General features: G+C 43.3%; 1 protein-coding gene across 1 annotated transcript in view; it reads right to left on the bottom strand.

Annotated features, from left to right (window-relative positions):
- Positions 1 to 22,664, bottom strand: part of LOC149748980 (proprotein convertase subtilisin/kexin type 5-like) — a 128,695-nt gene that overhangs the window by 5,940 nt on the left and 100,091 nt on the right. Inside the window, exons 9-13 of the mRNA XM_089912635.1 lie at positions 19,282 to 19,499; positions 17,983 to 18,219; positions 14,386 to 14,616; positions 10,752 to 10,832; positions 8,758 to 8,819 (exon numbers count right to left, since the gene is read on the bottom strand). Of these exons, the coding sequence (XP_089768761.1) occupies positions 8,758 to 8,819; positions 10,752 to 10,832; positions 14,386 to 14,616; positions 17,983 to 18,219; positions 19,282 to 19,499 (829 nt within the window). The remainder of the gene's footprint in view (positions 1 to 8,757; positions 8,820 to 10,751; positions 10,833 to 14,385; positions 14,617 to 17,982; positions 18,220 to 19,281; positions 19,500 to 22,664) is intronic.

Below are 22,664 nucleotides of genomic sequence, written 5' to 3'. Positions count from 1 at the left end.
TTTGCTCAAAATGACATGGAGAAACTAGCTCATGTCCCTCTGTAGAAATGGTGGAAGACACCCCACGCCCAGCTCTGTACCTCTCCCACTCTGTACTCTCCCACGAGACAGTCAGAGGCGCAGATTCCTCCCACCAGGTGGTAACTCCACACACAGGATAAACAAGTTAATGCTCCTTTTCCTAAAAGGAAAAAATGATTGTAAGTTATGAAACTGACCTTAGATTTCAATCTCTGTCTTGGATCGAAAACACTTAGGAGCAAGGAACATATCAAGTAAATTGAAGGAGAAGAGTGAATTGATTGAGGATATGGAAAAAAAAGAAAAAAAGTCTATGAGATACCAAGTAAAGACCTAGAAATTATCCAATTAGTCTAATCAATGTAAACTCTCAATTTGGAAATAAGGGTTTGGAGATGACAGATCTTTTATTACAGCAAAAGGAAAGATTTTCAGAGAATGAGAAATCATGTAGAAAGTTTGTAAAAGCTTTATTTATCATTCTGCTTGTTGTTTAACTAGTAGAGAGGATGAGGATGATTTGGAGGGTCCCAAAACTCGATGAGTAAATTATGAATGGGCAGTTAACTAGTTGAGAAACAACACCAGACTTGGAATTTAAAATGCTAGGGCTAAAAGAATTTACCAGATCATTTTGTCCAGTAGTTATTATTTATTTATTTATTTATTTATTGGCTGCATTGGGTCTTTGCTGCTGCGTGCAGGCTTTTTCTAGTTGCGGCGAGCGGGGGCCACTCTTTGTTGTGGTGTGTGGCCTCCTCATTGCGGTGGCTTCTCTTGTTGCAGAGCATGGGCTCTAGGTGCACGGGCTTCGGTAGTTGTGGCACACGGGTTCAGTAGTTGTGGCTTGCGGGCTATAGAGTGCAAGCTCAGTAGTTGTGGTGCACGGGCTTAGTTGCTCCGCGGCATGTGGGATCTTCCTGGAGCAGGGCTCGAACCCGTGTCCCCTGCATTGGCAGGCGGATTCTTAACCACTGTGCCACCAGGGAAGCCCTGTCGAGTAGCTCTTAATTTGGGGGATTGTCATGATAGATTCCTTTGAAATTCCCTTGAAAGCTGTAAACTCTCTTCTCAGAAATTTGACATCCTATTTATTTAATTTTTAAATAAAGGTAAACAAATGCCCAGACATGTGAAGTCACTCATTCAAGGTTTCATAGGGAATGGTTAACTCAAGAGTCAAATTCAGGTTTGTTGACTGACAGTGCAGTGCTCTTTGATCATACTATCTGCCTTCATACGTGAACCAAGTAGAGGAGGTGTGAACAGACAGACTGTTTCCTGTGGAGGTAATACCCTTCTCTCCTAATTCAGAGACCCCAAGAATGACTGACCCAAGTATTTCTTTCTATGCAGATATCAAGGGAAAACTTCTGGAGAGAGTTTGGGGACAGGAGACCTGAGCTCTAGTTCATTGAATTAGACAGAGAGGCAGGAGCAGGGAGATAGAGGGGGCATGGAATGTGCCTGATATTGTGAGTTGGAACTTGATATATAGGCCTTTCCATCAGAAAAATATTGTAAAGTGTAGTTAGTTGAAGTTGAACTAGAACCGTGAGTCCTGTTCTTACATTCACTCTGGATTTAAATCCACTTTTCTTGTCTGATCTGTGAGCTCAATCATTTATAATGTTTCTATGGAAGAACAGTTCTGAACAACAGCTCAGATAATAAACCTTTATTACCCAACTTCCTCTTAGATTGGGGGCTGCCTATAGTGGTATCAATTCAAAGCCATTCTATTTTTATCTTATGTCCAACTTCATACAGAATTTCCTACATGTTCTGGAACACAATTTTGGTCTCTGAAGAAAGAATCAATCTTCCCCTACTTCTTTGCTTTTCTCCCTATAGTTTTCCGAAATACAGCTTAAATGTCTTACTCCAATTTTAAAATATAGAAGTGTGGGATTTTTTTTTCTTTATGAAGAGAAATTAAAGGTAGGAAAAATTAAAAGAGAGAAATGAAAGGGAGTAAAAAGGTTAGGTCACAAAATTTGTGTCTTAAGTTTGGTTACATCTTCCAGAAGGCCAGCAGCAATTTGGCCTAGATCCTGGGCAATCCCCAGAGGCACTACAAGCCACCTCTGGGTGACAAATCAGGACTCCATTTACATCGCCTACATTGATGTATTGCAAAATCTGCATACTTAGGGTACTCCGTGTCTTTTGCAAAAGGTAGTTGGCTTATTTCCAGAATGTTTTCTATTTTTTTTTTTCAAGTTTAACATCTTACATTTATCATTGCTTCCAAGGATCTGCAGGAAACTTGGCACCTATAAAGACAGCTTTGGCTTTTCCATAAAATTTGGAACAGCTCACCATCTGCTCTCCCTTAGAATGACCCCCACGGGATGAATTCAGCCATGCAGAGCCACCCCTGGGGTCTGTCCATGGTGTCATTCCACACCGGAAGAGAGAGGCAGCTTGGGAGAGTTAGGAGGCTTTGGTTAACCAGCCTGGATTTTTATTTAAAGCAATTTTGTGTGGATGATAAATAAAAAGTTAAATGTGTGAAGGCAAGGAATGAGCTAATTATGAAGGAACCAGCTGCATAAAAGATACATGTTGGTCATTAGTATGCTGCCCTCCCCCAACCCCCTTAGTTCTTTAAAGTATTTTTTAACACCCTAATATTATTGGGCAGTCAAATGTGAAGGAAATACAATCTAGTTGGTAAATTACTTATTTAGGTTGGGAAAGTTTCCCTGTATCCTTCATGCATCCTCATTTCTCAGTATGACAGCTAATATTTTAAGAAGGAAGGAACTCATCCTATATTTTTTTACCTAGTTTATAACCCAGGAGAAAACCTGTCCCCAAATTTTGTAATCTATATATTGCAAAATCAGAAGGCAGCACAAAGATTCACTAACCAGCAAAGGACATGTGTGGTAGGTGAAGAAAGGATGACAGAAGAAATGAACAACAAAGATAGAAATCATTAACCAGGAACATTTGGGGTTCAAGTCAAATACAGGAGGAGGAGGCACAAACACTCAGAATGGCTTTAAGATTCACCCAGATATGCCCAATCATCCCTGGAATACAATCTCAGGGAGACTGTATTGATGAGCTTTATTTTTTTTTAAAGACTTTATTTATTTTTGGAGGTTTTTTTGGTTTGCAACAAAATTGAGAGAGAGAGAGAGGTACAGAGATTTCCTGTATACATAAAAAAATCATATGAATTCAGGTTCTGACATAACCCCTTCATTCCAAACACACTGAAATGAGAGAATAAATATAAACAGAGAGAACCAAAAAAAGAGATAGGTTGGCTCAAAAGTAAGATGGAATCTCTCTGGACCAGAAAGGGAATATAAATGCAAAATAGCAATCAGATTCAAGCCACCCACATGCTTGGCTCTGGGCCTAAATGTAGGCAATCGTGGCTGTGAGTTCAACTTTTCTACCATAATAGGAACTAAAAGTGTTTCATATAAGACCTGCACCAAAATCCAGGTTTAGAGCTTAAAACAGGAGTCAGGGTGGGACTCTCTGCCCTCATAGACATCATCTCTTGACCAGGAATTCTCCTGGGCTGCCAGCTGGATTGCTGATGAGATCTGCAGTGACATCAGTATCACCTCCAGGAATATTGGAACATCATGTTTCTATACTGAGTTTCAGGGTGGGACATGGGGTAGCATGAGCTGAAAAAGTAGCAGACTGTGAGGAATAAGGATGAAGGGAGAGAGAAAGGGAGTGAAAACCAAAAGCAAAGTCTTCCATTCAAAATGAGCTCAAGACCAAAATTTCAAAGCATGTAGAAAAAAGAATGCTAAAAGAGAAGATAAACACAATCAAGAATTAAAATGAATTTACTTCAGATAATATTAATTTCATAGAAAAGTTTGACAAACTTAAAAATTAGCATATTTTGCGGAGCAACTAGGCCCGCGAGCCACAACTACTGAGCCTGCGTGTCTGGAGCTTGTGCTCTGCAACAAGAGAGGCCGCGACAGTGAGAGGCCCGCGCACCGTGATGAAGAGTGGCCCCCTCTCGCCGCAACTAGAGAAAGCCCATGCACAAACGAAGACCCAACACAGCCATAAATAAATAAATAAATATTTTTTAAAAAAATTAGCATATTTAAGATGTTTAAAAAGTAAATGAAGACAAAAATATCCTCTCAAAAAAAACCTGAAGCACAAACAGGAAGATATGAAACAAAAATAGATGGATATGAAAAACAAACCATTAGAAATCTTAAAAATAAGTCATTTAAGTTAAAAAACTAAAATAATAGGTGGACTGAATTTTTATTTTTTTAAAGATTTTTTTGGTGTGGACCGTTTTTTAAAGTCTTTATTGACAAAATGAATGTGGTCCAATTCTTGCCTTGAGGGTCTCATCAGCAAGAGAGCTGGACGTTTAATTAAACGTATTGTATTGAATAAAAATAGCTATGATAAAACTTTATTATAGAATCAAGAAGAAGGAAGAAGATTTCTGGGAAGACTAAGAAAAGCTTCACAGAGAAGATGATATTCAAACTGGGTCTTTAAGTTGAGAGTTAATAGAGTGTTGTTCTCCAGGAAGAGGAAATGCATGGACAATAGTCATGTAGGCATGAAAGAGCATCACCTATTTGGTGGCTGCTGAGTGGTTCTGGGTGGTTCTAGGTTCTGAAGTACATGGAAGGAGAGTTGAGACCATAAGCTAAAAGGACTGACCAGGGAAAGAATTTAATCACTTTTCAAAAACAGAAAACATTTATTGAAAGTTTATCAAGGAAAAAAAATGAATACATAGATTGGAGAGATATACCATGTTCATAAATGTGATGACTCAGGATCGTAAAGATGAGTTTTAATGCAATGTCAGTTAATATCCAAGGGATTTTTTAAAATGAAATGTGATAACATTTACTTTGAAAATAATAAAATTTACTTGGAAAAAGAGCTAGGAATAACCAAGACAATTTTGAAAAGGATAACAAGAATGTACCCTACCAGGTATCAATATTAATCTAATAAGTTTTAAGAATAAAAACGTTGTAGGAGGTATTTCTTTCTTAAATGGTGAGAGGAATTCACCATAATTACCATTCTATGTCAAGCTATGGAGAAAAATGAGCAAATTTGAATTTTAGAAAGATTGCTATGGCATTACTGTACATGATGACCTGGGGGTGGGGTAGCAAGACCAGAGTTGGGGTGACATGCTATTTCAGAAAGTCAGCTAAGAGATGCTGAGAATGAAGAATGAGAATAGTGAGAATGGAGAAAGATCTGAGCAGAGAAACGTTTAGAAGAGAGAATCAACAGACCTTGAAGTTTACCTTTGTGCATTGGACAGGAGGCAAAGGGAAGATAACTTCAAGGTATCAGATCTGGGCAATTGGTTGGACCGTGGGTCTATTAACAGAAAGAGTGAATATCAAAGGAAACTCAGATTGTGTATACTCTGGGACATGTTGATTTTAAGAATCTCTGGGACAGATGAGTAGGTGTCTGGAAAATAAGAATGGAGCTTGGGACAGTTTTAGGCCAAAATCTTAAGTAGTTGTTGAAATAATGAAAATAAATTTTGCTTGGCATATTCCAAGTTCAACAGGTAGAGAAAGAAGACAGTAGGTGGAAAACACTTGCTGTAGGGGACGATGCCTGTATCGGGCCCTGAAGGATGGGAAGGATCTGAAAAGGCAGCAGTGTGGTGCAGGATCAATTAGGGTTAGAGGGCAGATGTGCAGAAGCTGAAAGAGAACAAAGGGTGCTGATGCTGGAGAGGATTGGCTATGAGGTTGGCAAGCAAGAAGACCCTCCAGAGGTGATGAAAGGAGAGAGGGACAAAGCAGGAAAAAACACTTTGCATTTTTCCATTCACACATGTGAAATGATAGATGGCCCTCACCTTTGCATTTGTCGCAAGTTGGGTGGCATCTCTCACATGTCTGTGTGCTTTGCTCTGCGTAGTAATGCTTTGGGCAGGTACGATGACACTGTCCCTTGGAGTGGAGCAGAAAGAAGAATGGATCGCAGGACAGGCAGTCTGTGGGCCGCGGGCCACTGCAGGCCTTGCAGCTCCTGCTGCAGCTCTCGCACCGCCCCGTGGAGTTTTCTGCGTAATACCTGAACCAAGGAGGGAAGCAGAGACTCAATATTAAGCTTTGCTCCAAAGTTGGGCGTGGTGGAAAAAATCATGGTTAGAAGCTGCGTGCCTTCAGACTCTTTACTTATGAGATTCATTACTAATTATACTAATACATCTAATGAGTTTCAGTTTCTTATCTGTAAATTGGACATTACAATCTCTCCTCTGCTATTTGTGGGGATTAAGTTAGATGACACATATGAAAGGACCTAGCATAGATCACACGTAGTAGTGCCACAATAATTGTTCACTACCCCTGCCTTTTATATACCTATATGCTCTGCCACTATAAAATTCAGGTGTTGGGGCTTCCCTGGTGGTGCAGTGGTTGAGAGTCCGCCTGCAGGGGACACGGGTTCGTGCCCCGGTCCGGGAAGATCCCACATGCCGCGGAGCGGCTGGGTCCGTGAGTCATGGCCGCTGAGCCTGCGCGTCCGGAGACTGTTGCTCCGCAACGGGAGAGGCCACAACAGTGAGAGGCCCGCGTACCGCAAAAAAAAAAAAAAAAAAAAGAATCCGCCTGCCAATGCAGGGGACACGGGTTTGACCCCTGGCCCGGGAGGATCCCACATGCCGCGGAGCAGCTGGGCCTGTGCGCCACAACTACTGAACCTGCGCTCTAGAGCCCGTGCTCTGCAATAAGAGAAGCCACGACAATGAGAAGCCCGTGCACCACAAGGAAGTGTAGCACCCCTTGCCGCAAATAGAGAAAGCCCGGGCACAGCAATGAAGACCCAACACAGCCAAAAATAAAAACAGATAAATAAATAAATTTATTAAAAAAAAATTCAGGTGTTAAGTCATATTGAATGGGAATGGGAGGTATTTTACATGTACTCCTGAGTGGTTTTTCTAATTTCTCAGTTAAAAAAAATCTTGAAATAGGAGGTGACATGAGTGATATTGACCTTTACATAGATGTGACCTCTTCTGAAAAGATTTTCAGAGGCTAAATATAATAACAATAATTACCATTTGTTAAGTTTCTCCTATATGCCTGACAGTACACTGGAGACATCGTAAACATTATTTCATCTCATTGAGTCTAAAAGTGAGACATTAGGACATGGCAGTTAGGAGTGTGCCCTTTGGAACAGGAGTGCATGGAGTCAACCCTCACGTGCTGTGTGACCTCAGGCAAGTCACACTACGTCTCTGTGTCTCAGGTCTGTAATATGGGGCTAATAGTAGCTAAAATTAAATGTTATTACTGAGAAGCTTGTTAAAACAGTGCTAGGAACATTATAAATACAGTTGATCTTTGAACAGCTCAGGGGTTAGGGGCTTCAACCTTCCATGTAGTCGAAAATTTGCATATAATAATATATAGTTCTTTTGCATATAATACTGTTTTAAAAAAATATAATAATGATAGTTGGCCCTCCATATCTGTGGTTCTGCATCCTTGGATTCAACCTACTGCAGACTGTGTAATACATATTTAGTGAAAAAAATCCACATATAAATGGAGCCATGCAGTGCAAACCGCACAGATCAAGTGGAACCACATTATTCAAGGTCCACTCTAATCAATGTATATTATTGATAATTATGAGTTTTATGATTAATCCTCACAGCAAACCGTATGATTTAGATATTATCTGTATTTTACATATGTAAAGACTGAGGCTCAGAGAATTTAGTCAACTTGCTTAAGGTCAAAGGGCTAATGAAGTGGGGCAACAGAATTTGAACATATCCATTAAATGCCACGATAACAAGCAATGCATTACTTGAAGGTAAACACAAGATTTTCAAGTAACACTGAAGAGAGAAAAGGAACCATTGCCAAGATAAACCTGTCTGGACGTTGGCACACTGACGCTATCCAACGAAAACATCAATCATGAACTGAATAGTTGATAAAGATCACCTACGACTCAAAAGAGAAAACCATAGGAAAAAGTGAAAATCCACAATTTTCCACAGAGGGAATACACAATATTGAAGTCAGAAGATCTGATTTTTTGTCCTGGCTCCACCAAGTATTAGTAGCCATGTGACCTTGGGCAAGTCACTTAGCCTCTCTGGACCTCAGTTCCCTCATCTGCAAAATGGAGGGAATGATATTAATCTCATAGGATTGCTGTTGAATCAAATCATAATATAAAGACACATTGTGAGTGGAGATACTTTGTAAACTCTAAAGCAGCATAAACATTGGTTACTCATGTTGTTATTATAGATTGTTGTTAAGATGAAAAACAACAGTAGGAACCCTGGGGAAGAAAGCTTATCTTGGGTCTTTGTAGCTGTGCGCGGGCTTTCTCTAGTTGCTGCAAGCCAGGGCTACTCTTCCTTGCAGTGCATGGACTTTTCATTGCGGTGGCTTCTCTTGTTGCAGAGCACGGGCTCTAGGTGTGCGGGTTTCAGTAGTTGTGGCTTGCAGGCTCTAGAGCACAGGCTCAGTAGTTGTGGCACACGGGCTTAGTTGCTCCTCGGCATGTGGGATCTTCCCAGACCACGGCTCGAGCCCATGTCTCCTGCATTGGCAGGCGGATTCTTAACCACTGTGCCACGAGGGGAGCCCCCAAATAGGTTTTAAAAATTATTAAAGAGTGATGCTAAAGGAAGACAATGGAGAGTTGTCCATTGGCTGTTTCTGATTAAAAGAAGAGCACACTGCCACTGCTTACCTTGATAACTCTTGCATGAGGTGACTGTGAAATCATCTGAGCCTCGTAGCCTGGAAGAGGATCTTGGGCAGAAGTACAAACAATAACTGGGGCCTTAAAAACCTGCTCTGAGGTTAAAAGCCAAAGTAATGATGTGCATGGGGTCAGGGTGCAGAGGATTGCACACCTGCCTTCCCAAGGCGATGAGATTTAACATACGAAGTTTATACATGTGGATCATTGATTTTACAAAAGGAACTAGTTCAGTAAAATATCACCACTTATAACTCATTTATACCCCATTTACTCGCCTTTAAGGGATTTACGGCAACCTGTGCCTCACCTCCCAATGGGTAACTTCACATATTATGGAGGAATTGCTTTCTTAATTTCATGGTCTGCAATCTATTTAAATTTTGTGTGTGTGTGTGCACAGGAGTATCTAATGACTTGATTTGAGAAAGATGGGATCCAGATTTTTCAAGCACTTATTAAGATGAAGATGAAGGGCTGACCCAGGTAGCCCCATCCCCCTCTTGTCTGGCAGGAACCTCTCTTTATTGATCTATATGACTGGTGTTTTTTCAGGGCTGCTAATGTGTGTGGCTCTGTGCTGAGTGTTGTAACCCGTGTGAAAAATAAGATGTGTTTCTCTTCCAGGAGCCTATAATTTTCAGGGAAAGAGATATATAAGAAGAATAAGCTCTTACAAAGTCTTTTTTTTTTTTTTTTTCTTGCGGTACTTGGGCCTCTCACTGTTGTGGCCTCTCCCGTTGCGGAGCACAGGATCCGGACGCACAGGCTCAGCGGCCATGGCTCACGGGCCCAGCCGCTCCGCGGCATGTGGGATCTTCCCAGACCGGGGCACGAACCCGTGTCCCCTGCATCGGCAGGCGGACTCTCAACCACTGCGCCACCAGGGAAGCCCCTTACAAAGTCTTTGTATTGCTCATCTTATATCAATACATACAAGTGCTCTTTATGAAGCATGTGTTGAATGAATGAGGTGAATCAAAACACAAGGCAGTGATACAAGCAGTAATTGCTATAGAACTGCAGACAAGAGATGTGCTAATTTCAGCAAAAGCATTTGGGGAAAGTCCAAAGTTATAGCCCTTCAATTTGGGTCTGGAAACTCTCAGTGCTTTGAGTTACTGATTGGGAAAGAAGAGTTAGCAATAGGCCTGTAATCAGTCTTCCTCTTTACTGGGAATGCCTGGGGGGGAAAAGATGACCCAGTCAAATCCTCTTCCAAATGTGCTGGTAACCAGACCTTCTGATAAACACACTCAGTTTTTCCTTGCAGAAAAACACGTGATGGAGGGCTCTTATCTGTGAAATGCTTTTAGAAGGATACATCTGTGTATCTGGGTTGTTTATGGTAACTAAATCTGTAATTTGTGGATGTGCGGGGGCATAGCAGGTCGGAGAATTAGTGGGGTATAAATGGAGATGTTTAAGTGAAATTGTTCCCTTTGTAAAATCAATGCACCACATGCAGTGCTTAGACCTCACATATTAAATCTGGTCTGAACAAATCGTAATGCAGAAGGGAAAGAACCTACATTCATGGATTTGGACTTCTCTAAGAGAAGAATCACCTCTGCCTTGTAATTGCCTGTATCCTTTGAATTAGTGATGTGGGTCTGACTTGACAATCTGACTCTTTGTGTTATCTCATTGGGTCCCTCTGCCTTTCCTGTTTACTCTTCCGTTACTGTGAACTTGCCAAAATCCTCTGGAGACCATTACAGTTGGGTTGGACTCTCATCTTTGTTTCTTACTAGCAGTGAGACTTCAGTCTGGTTATTTAAGTGTTCTGAGACTTAACTTCCTCATCTGCAAAATGGGTTTGCTCATAGTGATATCTGGAGTGGTTATGGGATTAAGTGAGGGGAAAGTGTGTTGAGCACCTTACCCTTCTCTGCACTGGGGCAGACACTCCTTTCCCAGCTGGAACCACCCTGGCTGGCAGGAGAGGCATTGCATGCTGTGTCTCCCTTCACATGTCCTACAAGAGCTGTGGCAGGGGGCACACCGGTGGCTGCCCTCATCAGCATAGTAGCCCTCGGGGCAGTCCTGCACGCAGGTCGTGTCTGCCAAGGGATGAAAAGAATCTGTCTTGGTATCAAGTATGACACATGTCTTCCAAACTTCTATATGCTCCCCACTGTATACCATGGGGGGTCGGGGGATGCAGGAGGAAGGAGACAGTGTCCCTGTGGGCTGATGGGCATCCCAGGAGCTAAGATGAATGTCCAAGAAATAGAATCAACCATAAGGACATTAGGAGTTGAGAAAAAACAGAGGTCAGAGTGGATGGGCTCTGTTGGGCAGGACAGAAACCACCGTCTGTTAAAGTGAACAAGAGAATGTACAGGGTCTTGCAGGATGGGGAGAACATTCAAGGCAGGGGCTAGGGTAGCAAGAGGCAAGGCTCCACTGAAGAAAACAGTAAGTACAGGGCCAATGCAATGACAAGTTCCTACAGTCTCAACTATTTCTAGCCTAAAATATAAGATTTTACCCTCAGTTTTGCTGTGCTGTCCACACAGGGTGACTCTTGACATTTAAGTGAATTAAAATGAAATAAAATGAAAACTTCAGTCCCTCAGTTGTACAAGCGCAGATAAAGAATATTTCCATTGGGACAGAAAGTTCTATGGACTGTGAGACTCTGTTTTGCCCAGTATTTAGAAAATTAGACTCTAACCGTGAATCCTCTGCTCTATACAGCAAGATGAGTTGCAGGGGAGTTCAGCCACACATAACCCCGTTCCTTCCTCCACCCACCCCAGTGGAGTCACTGATTCTTGCCCTTTCAACTTCTTTAACAGCATTTAGGGTGGACGGTGAGGGTGGATTCGTGATAAAGTTAAAACATGAGATTTGCTGGCTTCGCAGTTTAACATACAGTCTTAGAGGCAACTTCTTCCCCAAATCTGCTTAACCTCGTAGACCAGAAGCCAGACTCTCCTGCCTTATTAATGTGAGCCACTGGTCAGCTCTAGACAAGAAGAAGGTTTGTCTCCATAACTTCAGTCAACATTAGCACAGGCACTGGGGGAAAAGGAAAAAAAAAAAAACCCAAACTAAATAATACGAGAGCTCTGTAAGTGCTGTGGACCCACCCAGCTCTGTGCTGGGAGACCCTCTGAGCTGCTCGAGGGCAGGGGCCATGTCATTCATCTCTGCTTTTCCAGCACCTGGTTCAGTGCCAGGTCCTCCAGTGGTTATTCTGTTAAAGATGGATGTTGACAGTGGTTTATTGTCCAGCTGATGTATCTAGCTAACTAGGGGGAAGCCTGAATCCCCTGAATATGAAACACCTCTTCATTAGTTTCCTATTGTTGTAACAAATTACCACATAGTGGCTTAAAACAATACAACTTAATAAATCTTATAATTCTATAGATCAGAAGTCTAACATGGATCTCCAGGGCTAGGTAGAAGCTTTTAGAAGCTCTGGGGGGAGAATCTGTTTCTTTGCTTTGTCCAGCTTCTAGAGGTCACCCACTTGCCTTGGCTTGCAGCTCCTTGTCTATTTTCAAAGCTGGAGCATCTTCTCTCTGTTCTGATGTCACATAGACTTCAACCACTAACTCTGGTTATCCTGCCTCCCTCTTACAAAGACCTTGCAATAATCCAGGATAATCCTCCCAAATCAACACAATTAATTTAATCACATCTGCAATTTCTTTTTTTTTTTTTTGGTCATGTAAGGTAACATATTCATGGGGTCTGGGGATTAGGTTGTGGACATTTTTAGGGAGAGCATTATTCAAACTACCACAGCCTCCAGAGGAATTATCTAGTTTATAAGTAGCCTGACCCTGGTGGAGTGGTGGTGAGGGGCGGGATGGGAGAATATGAGAAGACTAGGTCCTAGCACAACCCGCATCCAGCCCCTGGGGGACGACTAGCACCGAAGTCTCAGTTTTAGTCTAATTCCTATCCCTAGTTAAAGGGAAGACCACCTTGTAGTGACAAGATGTATTCCTGTCTGTATGAAGGCACCTGAGGTGATCTCTGGTAACACTCTATATTGGAGATAATTAGAAAAGAAGGTCCTGGGGGTTGAGGTGATACAGGAGATCTGGAATGGTCTTATGAAGCCGCAACTGCTGGGAAGAAGGTTCATTGAGATTTGTGGAAAAAGTTGCCACACATTTCTATTTGAGTGTCTTGCTTCTCAGGTCTACTCTGCTGGGTTGGAGAGATGAATGCTCCCACTCTCCAGGTCTTCACATATTCATCTCTTCTCTCTCTCCTACACCCCTTCACTCTTCCTTCTTTCAGTTGAGTTCTGTTTCATCTTCTTTCTCCCATACCCGTGTTAAGCCTAATCGTGGTATCCCTGGAAACCTGAGGGTGTTGCTTCACACTGGCAATAACCTTCACATCTGATCTGCTGGACAACCTCAGATTGTCCCACATTTTGTTCAAGATTTATTAATCAATGGGTGCTAAATCAAGGGGAAACTTTCATGAAAAGCTGAATACCTGCCTGTTCAGAAAGTATCCCTCCACAGACTGCTCATTAATCACAAGGGAAAATAGGAACTCTGCAGTGGAGAAATTGGACAGCACCCTGAAGAGAGGACCAAAGTTAACATCACCTGCGAGAGGCAGGTGACCACTGGGTGCCTCCAAAGGACACGGCATCACATATGAAGTATTCCGGCTGAGGATGCATGATCTCCATCTAATCATGGAAACCTTCACACAAACCCCAGTGGAGGGATAGGGACTGTGTTCTTCTCAAATGTCAATATCGTAAAAGACAAAGTCTGTGGAAATGTTCAGATTAAAGGAGTCTAAAGAGACATGGCAACTAAATGCAATACCTGACTCTAGACTGGGCCCTGATCTAAAGTGGAATTCACAAAATTCTAATATGGACGGTTCATTAAAGGATTGTATTAATGTTAAAGTTACTAGACTTGACAACTGCACCGTGATTACATAAGAGAGCATCCCTATTCCTAGGAAATACATACAGGCAGACCTTGTTTTATCGTGCTTCACAGATACTGAGTTTTTTTACGAAGTGAAGGTCTGTGGCAACCTTGTGTCGTGAGATGATGGTTAGTGTTTTTTAGCAAAAATGTATTTTTTAATTAAGGTATGTACATTGATTTTTTTCTTTGACATAATGCCATTGCACACTTAACAGGCTACAGTATAATGTAAACATAATGTTTATATGCACTGGGAAACCAAAAAGTTTGTGTGTCTTGCTTTATTGCCATATTCATTTCATTGCAATGGTCTGGAACCGAACCCACAATATTTCCAAGGTATGCTTGTGTTAAAGTATTTGTGGGAAAGAGGCCATGATGTATGTAACATATCCTCAAGTGGTTAAAAAATATATATTGCGAATTACGTATGCGTGTACTTCGAGAGCGAGAGAGTGAGAGCAAACAAACGATAAGGCCAGCGGGGCAAATGGGTAAAGGGCACGTGTGCGGGGCTCTTTGTACTGTTTTCCTCTTGCGTCTATTCTGTAGGCTTGAAAATTTTCCAAACACAAAGGGAAAAATTAAAGAGAAAGACACCAGTTTCTACTGGGTGCCACGCATTGTGCACGGTCGTTTCTCAGATGGAGGGAAAGACAAACCCGTCCTCAGAGGAAAGGTAACTCACTGAGAAGAAGGCTGTCCCGCAGGCAGGTGTGACACTGGTCCTCTGAGGGTCCCGTGCAGTGGAAGCACTTGGCATGACAGGCCTTGCAGGTCAGGGCCACCTCATCCCAGTACTCCATGGCGGCGCATTCAGTGTGAGGCACGCAGCCCCCGTGGTTGTTCACCCTCAGGCCTTCTTGACACGTGGTGCAGGTCCCCAAGGACGAGCAGGTCCGGCAGGACTCGTGGCAGTCTGCGGGCGGGGTGCGGACAGCAGACGGAGAGTGAGAGAGGGTCAGGGTGCCCCTTGAGGGAATCAGTTCCCCTGGAAAGTGTGCTCACCTTCCTTCCTCGGAGATTTCTAGGCTCTGGGCCAAGGGTGTGGCCAGGAGATGGGCTCTAGGCTGGAGCATTCTTGTTACAAGATGAGGAAAACATGGCTGCTTCGCTTTCCCTGGGATCCCCAGAGAGCCCCTTCCTGCAACAGCCACCTCAGAGATAGTGGTAAGAGCCCCCTTAGTTACCCAAACTGCAACGTGATAAGAAGAAGCAACCCTGTCGCAGCACAGCCACGCACTAGTCTGTGGGCTTCTCACCACTGTAATTCCTCTGCTGTGGTTCTCCACTGACCGCCCAGTAATTTGAGCTTATTACTACCATAACAACTGTTAATATGTGTTGTAAGTACCTCTTGATACAAAAGACCTTTTTTATAGGCGTTTAGGAATGCACAGTACCTATGAGAGGCCTGGCATATAACATTGGCTCTCAGTAAATATCTGTTAGACAAACGATATGAGAACAAGTCACTCCCACCTCGGGGGTTTAGCAGTTGCCGTTCCCTCTGCCGGGAATCCTCTATGGGAGTAGTTTGTTCCCTGTGTGAGTAGTTTCTTTCCCTCCCTTTTTCAATGATCTCTTCCAGGCCGCCTTCTCTCTAATTTCAACTCCCTCCTGCCCAACTTCCTGCCGCCCTTTCCTGCCTTATTTTTCCTTTTGACTTGGCTTCTTTAGAGTCTGTTTTCCCCAATTGAATGTCAGCTCCATGAGGGCAGGATTCCGTCTGTATTGTTCCCTGCTGTGCCCTAGGCCTGGAAGAGCACCCAGCACATAGTAGGCCCCCAGTAAGCACTGCCTGGATGAATAGATGCATGGTATTCTTATTGCGATTGTTATCTTCTCAGTGTATCTAGATCAGGACATTGAGGCTGGAGGTGCTAAGTCACTAGGCGGGGAAAGGGCAGGGTGAGGAGATGAACCCAGGACTTTAACAAGAGCTCTTGGCCATTTCTGCCCCAGCGCCTTGGGAAAGGTGAGGTGTTCTTAGACCTGTCTATGTTATCTCGTAGGGAGAAATTCAAGGTGATCAGAATGGATCCCATTCTTTGTGTTTCTTAGAGGAGAACCTGCTTGGACATGGCTTGGTTCTAGAAGCTTCTCTACACCAACCCAAATCTTAATTTTCAGGTCAGGTCCTTTGTTTCTTCTCTGGCAAGTCAGCTTGTTGCCCTGTTTCTTCCAGTACCAGCTTCCCTCCGCCTCCCTTGGGACTGATGGAAGGAGAAACAGCATTGCAGGGAGAGACCTCAGGTTAGTTCCCAACAGCTGAGCTGGCCTGAGCTCGGGCATCTGTGTTTTTTTTTTTTTTTGCTGCACACAGGCCTCTCACTGTTGTGGCCTCTCCCGTTGCGGAGCACAGGCTCCGGACGCGCAGGCTCAGCGGCCATGGCTCACGGGCCCAGCTGCTCGGCAGCATGTGGGATCCTCCCGGACCGGGGCACGAACCCGTGTCCCCTGCATCGGCAGGCAGACTCTCAACCACTGCGCCACCAGGGTAGCCCGGGCATCTGTGTTTTTTAAAGCTCCCTGGGTGGTTCTCATGGGCAACCAGGGATGAGGACCAGAGGCCTTTCTCAATGAGAAAATTAAACCAGGTAAACTAAGTAAATGTACTGTGAATTTGTAAAGTTCTCTATATGGCAGATTACTTTTACCATGGAACATCACAGAAAGGCCAAAAGTCGATCCTCGGTTCCTGCCCTAGTACAGGCAAGATGGCCCTGCAGGCCTTTGGCTGAGGCTTTAAACTTCTCATGGAAACTGACCCACAGGTTTGCAGCCTCCTCACATGTTCACTCCCACCCCCTCCGCTACACAGGCACAGCCGCCCATCTTTAAGTCCATGTTCTTTCACACAGTCAAGTGGGACATTGACACTAAGTAGTGCTTTACATAAGACACAAAAAGTTATATGCAGATTGTAAGGCTAGAGCAGAAAGGCTGTAGGAGCGCACTGCATCTTCACGTTTGACCAAAACATTTCCCTGAGTACGTTCTAGGATGTGGGTGGCCCAAGGTTTCTCCTGCCACGTGAGTTCACGCTCAAGCTCTCACTGTGGTTAGGGGGCTGCCTCTGGATATCTATCTCGTGTTTGCTTGGTGGCAGCATAAGGGGCTAAACTACCACTGGCTGCCTCGTTGGAGTGAATCCTGTGATCGTAGTTAACAATATTGTATTGTATACTTGAAAGTTGCTGAGGGAATAGAGCTTAAATGTTCTTACCAAAGAAGAAGAAAAAAGGTAACTAAGGTCAGTGTCAACTGACCTTACTGTGGTCATCATTTCAAAATACATACATATATTAAATCGTCACAGTGTACGTTCTAAACTTATACAATGCTATATGTCAATTATATCTCAATAAAACTGAGGGGGAAAAGGAAAGTCCTGGGCTTCCCTGGTGGCGCAGTGGTTGAGAGTCCGCCTGCCAATGCAGGGGAAACGGGTTCATGTCCCGGTCTGGGAGGATCCCACATGCCGTGGAGCGGCTGGGCCCGTGAGCCATGGCCGCTGAGCCTGTGCGTCCAGAGCCTGTGCTCCGCAACGGGAGAGGCCACAGCTGTGAGAGGCCCGCGTACCGCAAAAAAAAAAAAAAAAGGAAAGTCCTTTCCCTAAGAATGCTTCTCTCACTTGCTTGAGGATTCCTCTAGTGATGGGCAATTTATATTTAATTAATTTTTCTTTTCCCTGGCAACTGATAAGAAGCAAAGAATTCACGCCCACTTAAAACATAAGGAAGCATAAATAATAACAGATCCTTTCTTGAACGTGTAGGGATTGAAATGCCAAATGCGACATGGAATAGGAGACCCCGGGCAGGAGAGGCTGCAGGTGATGAAGACGAGGGTGGCTTTAGGGAGACAAGAGGCTTGGAGAAAACCCTCTATGGCACAGCTTTCATTATGCTGCTATAAACCTATAATGGATTAAAATTTTAAGGAAAAATTTCCATTTTGGGTGACTTTTAAAGGCTCATCATCTCTGTTGTAAATCTTCACATGAGAATCCTTTTTGATCAGCTACCGTTGTGAGGAGGGTCAACGTGGTTCATTGCTAATAAGTTATATCATCAAAGCTAAGGAATGATTCATTTAAAATAAATCATAAACTAGAGCAGATTCAAAATATGCTTCCTTAAGGAGGAGGGAAAGAGCTGACACCACAGCTCTGGGACTGGGATGGAACTGCACAAACCCCAGAACCTACTTAGAAGAAACACATCATCCCAAGTAGGTTCCCTGGGATGTGGTGCTCGGCCATGTACCCGGAAGTCTTTACCTTTGCAAACCTTAGTCTCTTTTTCAAAGTAAGTTCCTTCTGGACACTCCTCCAAACACTGCCCATCGTAGAGAACCAAGGACGCCTCAGCACAGAGGTCACAGTCGTCCATTGAGGGACCACTGCACTCCAGACAGTCTTCATGGCAGGGAACACAGTGCTGTGCATCTGCGTAGAAGTGGCTGGGACAGGACTGGTGGCACGTATCCTTGTACAGGAAGGACTCAGGCATGCACTCTGTGGGCAGAGGGAAGCAGCAAGTTACCCCCAGGGGAGCAGCAGAAAGGAATTTATTCATTCTGCAGTGGGCTAGCCCATCGCCCATCTCTTTGACTCATTTGACCCCAGTGTACATTTGCCCCACTCCCACCTTCCCAGGGCCTGTCCTTGTCTCACAAGCCCTGCCTAGGGAGGGGAGACCACATATGGTGGCCCAATTAGATGGTGCTGGGTTCACATCCTGAGATGATCTGCCCCTTCAATTGCAAAAACTTGTAGTGCTACGGCAGATGGGTCATGGAGATGCTGGACGTGTTGTTCGAAAACCCGCAAAGTATTAACAGATTTTTAAAATTGTATTGAGCACCTCAGGCTCTATTTAATACAAAATGCAGTTTAGGAATTCATGGATCAGTTAATTTTTCATTCACTGATAGGGTAAACCAATGAAATATACATGGTTAATCAGTATGAAGAATGCATTGTATATTTATTTTATTTGTGCCTATCCTCTTATTTGGGGAGGAATTCCAGAAAACTCTTAGGTTACACCAAGAGAGTCCTTTGGATTGGACAGAGCCAGTTAAATGAGTCTGTCTTGTCCTGGAGAGGAAATTAGCCTTTCTTAGGAGATAATTTCAGGGAAAAAAAAATCCTAGCCAGAGCGCTACTCTCAGAGTCTTATAGTGGCCTGAAATTTTCTTTTGTATCTTTTATAACAGTTGAACTTCTCCAGCCACCTCTGTGTTTTATTAATATCAGTCTCTCCTATGAGATTTTGTGTTCAAAGAGGCAGACACTTTGGGTTCTTTTCTGTATCTCTAGCACCTGGGATGGTGCGTACCACACCCTAACTGCCCAGTACATGTGTGGGAGAAATCGTGCAAAAAAGGGGCTCTTGTCTATCTTAATTTGCAGACTCCATCATGGAAAGGCATTATGTCACCCTCAGTCTCCTCAACGACACCCATGGAGGTCAATTTCAGTAAAGGTAGGGAGACTGGCTCCTCCAGTTCTCCTTGGACAACCGACCCTCAGATAGTGGGTCCCTACACTCTCCCCTGTGAGGCTCCCAGGTACCTTTGCATATTTTCTCATGGATACAGTCCTGACACATCTCTGGACAGTGCTTGCACACCCCCTCCACGGCCACGTGCCTCTCGGGGCAGGTTTCCCGGCACATCCCGTGGTCCAGGACGAGGCCTCTTTCACACGAGTGGCAGTTGGTGGCATTCCCTTCACATGTTCTGCAGGAAGGGTTACAGCGTTCACAAGCGCCATCTTCTGCATAGAAGCCCCTGTGGGGAGAAGAGGGAGCCACTGGAGAAGCTTTCCAACTAGGGCAGTGATTCACACCTGGCAGCTGAGAATTAGGACTGAAAACAGGGGGATCATGGCTATTGTTGACCAAAATGAATCCATCAGAATTCCTGGGGAAGTGTGGTAAAAATCAAGTTTGGAAAAATAAAATGAAAGGCATAGGTATTATTCTTGTGAATTTTGTATGTTTGAAAACAACTTTTAATTTGTATATAGTTTAGTTATCTTCTGATTTTGTTTTATCTCCTAATCTTCATTTGTTTTTCCTTTTTTGTTAGAGACTTATGTTAGAATAGAAAATGCTTTTTATTCAATTTAGTATGTTTTTAATTTTAAAACAGTTTAAAATTTAACAGATAAAAATATTTTTAAGAGGATCAAAAGGTTTAATGACCTATACAATTTTTGTATATGAAAAGGAAGGGAATACCCTTGGAGTAATCATTTAAAACACGAGGACCACCTGTGACCCATAGAGTATTATAGCCAGCAACTGGACCCTGTGGCATAGGGATACCCCTCTTGCCTTAGACCCATTACAGCCACTACCCTTCTTGTTAAGGCCACCGAGAAAATTGTTGTGGAATCCCCTTTAACCATTTTTGCTTCTCATGAAGTAGAAGCTCTCCTGAATTCTCATCACGTTCAACATTTCTCAGCCAGACACTTCCTATGAAGTCTTTTTGTTAACTGCTCCTCACATAACTCTTTTATGTTATAATAACCTTAACCCGGCTACTTTTCTTCCTTCCATCGCTGATGAAATACCCCACCACTGGTTAATGCTGACGGACCGCCTCCTGATTCCTTATAATGATCTACAGGAAATTCCATTGGATAACACTGACATCTTGTTCACTGATGGTCTTATTTAGCAAGGTGACAATAGTAAATATTGTGCTGGGTATGTTATTACAACTCCTTTTGATGTTGTTGAAGCAGCATCTTTACCTATGGCTACTTCACCCCAGCAGGCTGAATCATATGCTCTTACACAGGCTTCTACTTTAGCTAAGGACAAAACTGCCAATATTTATACTGATAGGAGATATGCTTTCAGAATAACGCATGGTTTTGGAATGTTGTAGAAGCAAGGTAGAAATAAAATTTTAAATGGCCCCTATGTTCAGGAATCAGTGGATACAATACTTTTACCTGTCACTTTAGCTATTAAGATTCTGGGGCTTGTAGTTTGACTCTGGAAGTCAAGACTACAAGCTAGGGGAAACCATCCTGTTGATACTTTTGCAAGGAATGATGCCCTTAAAGGGTCAAATAGCAGCCAAGTGATATTTTATAATATCATTTCCCCCAAGTGATAATTTGGAAAAAATGGCTAGAGAGGCCCAACAGAAAAGGAAAAAAAATTTTTGGAAATTCAGTAGTTGTTGGTTTGATTAAAAAGAGAAAGCTCTAGTTTGGACCATATAACAAGCCAGTCCTACTGGAGACTGTGAAATTCCCACTCCTCACCACTGTACATGCATTAAACCTTCAGTCTAGGGCTTCCCCGGTGGCGCAGTGGTTGAGAGCCCGCCTGCCGATGAAGGGGACACGGGTTCGTGCCCCGGTCCGGGAAGATCCCACATGCCGCAGAGCGGCTGGGCCCGTGAGCCATGGCCGCTGAGCCTGCGCATCCAGAGCCTGTGCTCCACAAACGGGAGAGGCCACAACGGTGAGAGGCCCGCGTACCGCAAAAAAAAAAAACCCTTCAGTCTATGACAAAATGATAGCCTTCATGAATCAGTACTGGTGGGGAAACATTAACAAGGCAACAAAAAGTATTTACCTCATATCTCCCACTTGTCCAAACTACAGCCCAGGGAAGCCTCTTCATACTGTTTCCTGACATTTTAAACTGCCTGATGGACCACTTGAGGTCTGGCAAATGGATTACATAAACTTCCTCTGTCTAATGGATGTAAATATGTTTTAGTCACGGTCTGTATGTTTTCACTCTGGACTGAAGCTTTCCCTTGTAGACAGGCTACTGCCTCCTCTGTGGCTAAATCCTTTGGAAAGCGTGTTCCCTGCCTGGTACTCCTCTTGAAGTTCATTGTGATTGAAGAACCTATTTTATTGATCAGGTACTTAGATAAGTCTGTACTGTTTGGCCAGTTTTACAACACTTTCACTGTGCTTACCACCCTCAACTCTCTGGTTTAGTAAAACACACTAATGGCATTATTAAGACTCAGTAGGAAAAATTTGTAGAGGCCCTCCAAATACCTTGGCCACAAGCATTGCCATTGGTACTTCTAAATCTCATATCCACTCCTTTTGGAATTCATAAACTCTCACCATTTGAGATAGTCACAGGATGCCCAATGAACTTGGCTTCTAGTTATTTTGACCCTCAACCAATAAAAGGAGAGATACTTATACCAATATTGCAAAGGCCTAACTGCTTCTATTAAAAGTAAACATGCTTTAGTAGAGCAATCTTTTCACAGTATGGCCATGGGAGATGAAGACCTTAAGCATCATACCTTGCAAACTGGAGATTTCGTCTCTTGGAAAAGATACCTCCAGAAGAACTCTCCTTAACCTTGCTGGAAAGGTCCCTATTACATACTGCTAACCAACTCTTGTGCTGCCACACTCCAAGGAACAGACTCTTGGATTCACTGGACACACATAAAGAAAGCACTGAACCCTGATTTGACCTGCACATCATCTGGTGACCTGAAAGTAAAGATTTCCCAGAATTGCAACAGATGACATCTGATGAGATGACTTTCCCAAGATATCTGGACTAGACCTGTTGGAAGTCGTTGCCAAACCTTTGATGATGACATCTTCAAATGAACTCCAATATCTATGATCTTCATAACATATGGACTGTAGATAAAAAGTGCTGGAGATTTCTCCCTCCTGCCACTCCTTGTTACTTGAATGTGACCTTACTAGGTTTCCAATCTGTACAGTTTCCCTCTGACATGAGACATTACACCCAGGAAAAGTCCTTCCTGACGTTGAGGGACAAAAAGCTGCTGAAATTAGAAAACCTGATTCTTGATCAGTGATCTTGATCAAAAGGGGAAAATGTAAAAAAAAATAATGAGAAGCCTCAATTAAATAGAGTTGGGGGACCAGAAGGGGAGTTCTCACACCCTGTGACCACAGCAAAGTCGGAGAGGAAG

The sequence above is a fragment of the Delphinapterus leucas genome, chromosome 6, assembly GCF_059928025.1.
Source record: "Delphinapterus leucas isolate spDelLeu-1000000601 "Yukka" chromosome 6, BTC_Dleu_Yukka2, whole genome shotgun sequence".
In the NCBI taxonomy this organism is placed as follows: domain Eukaryota; kingdom Metazoa; phylum Chordata; class Mammalia; order Artiodactyla; family Monodontidae; genus Delphinapterus; species Delphinapterus leucas.
The sequence above is the reverse complement of the archived record's forward strand: the minus strand, read 5'-3'. Positions and strand labels throughout refer to the sequence as shown.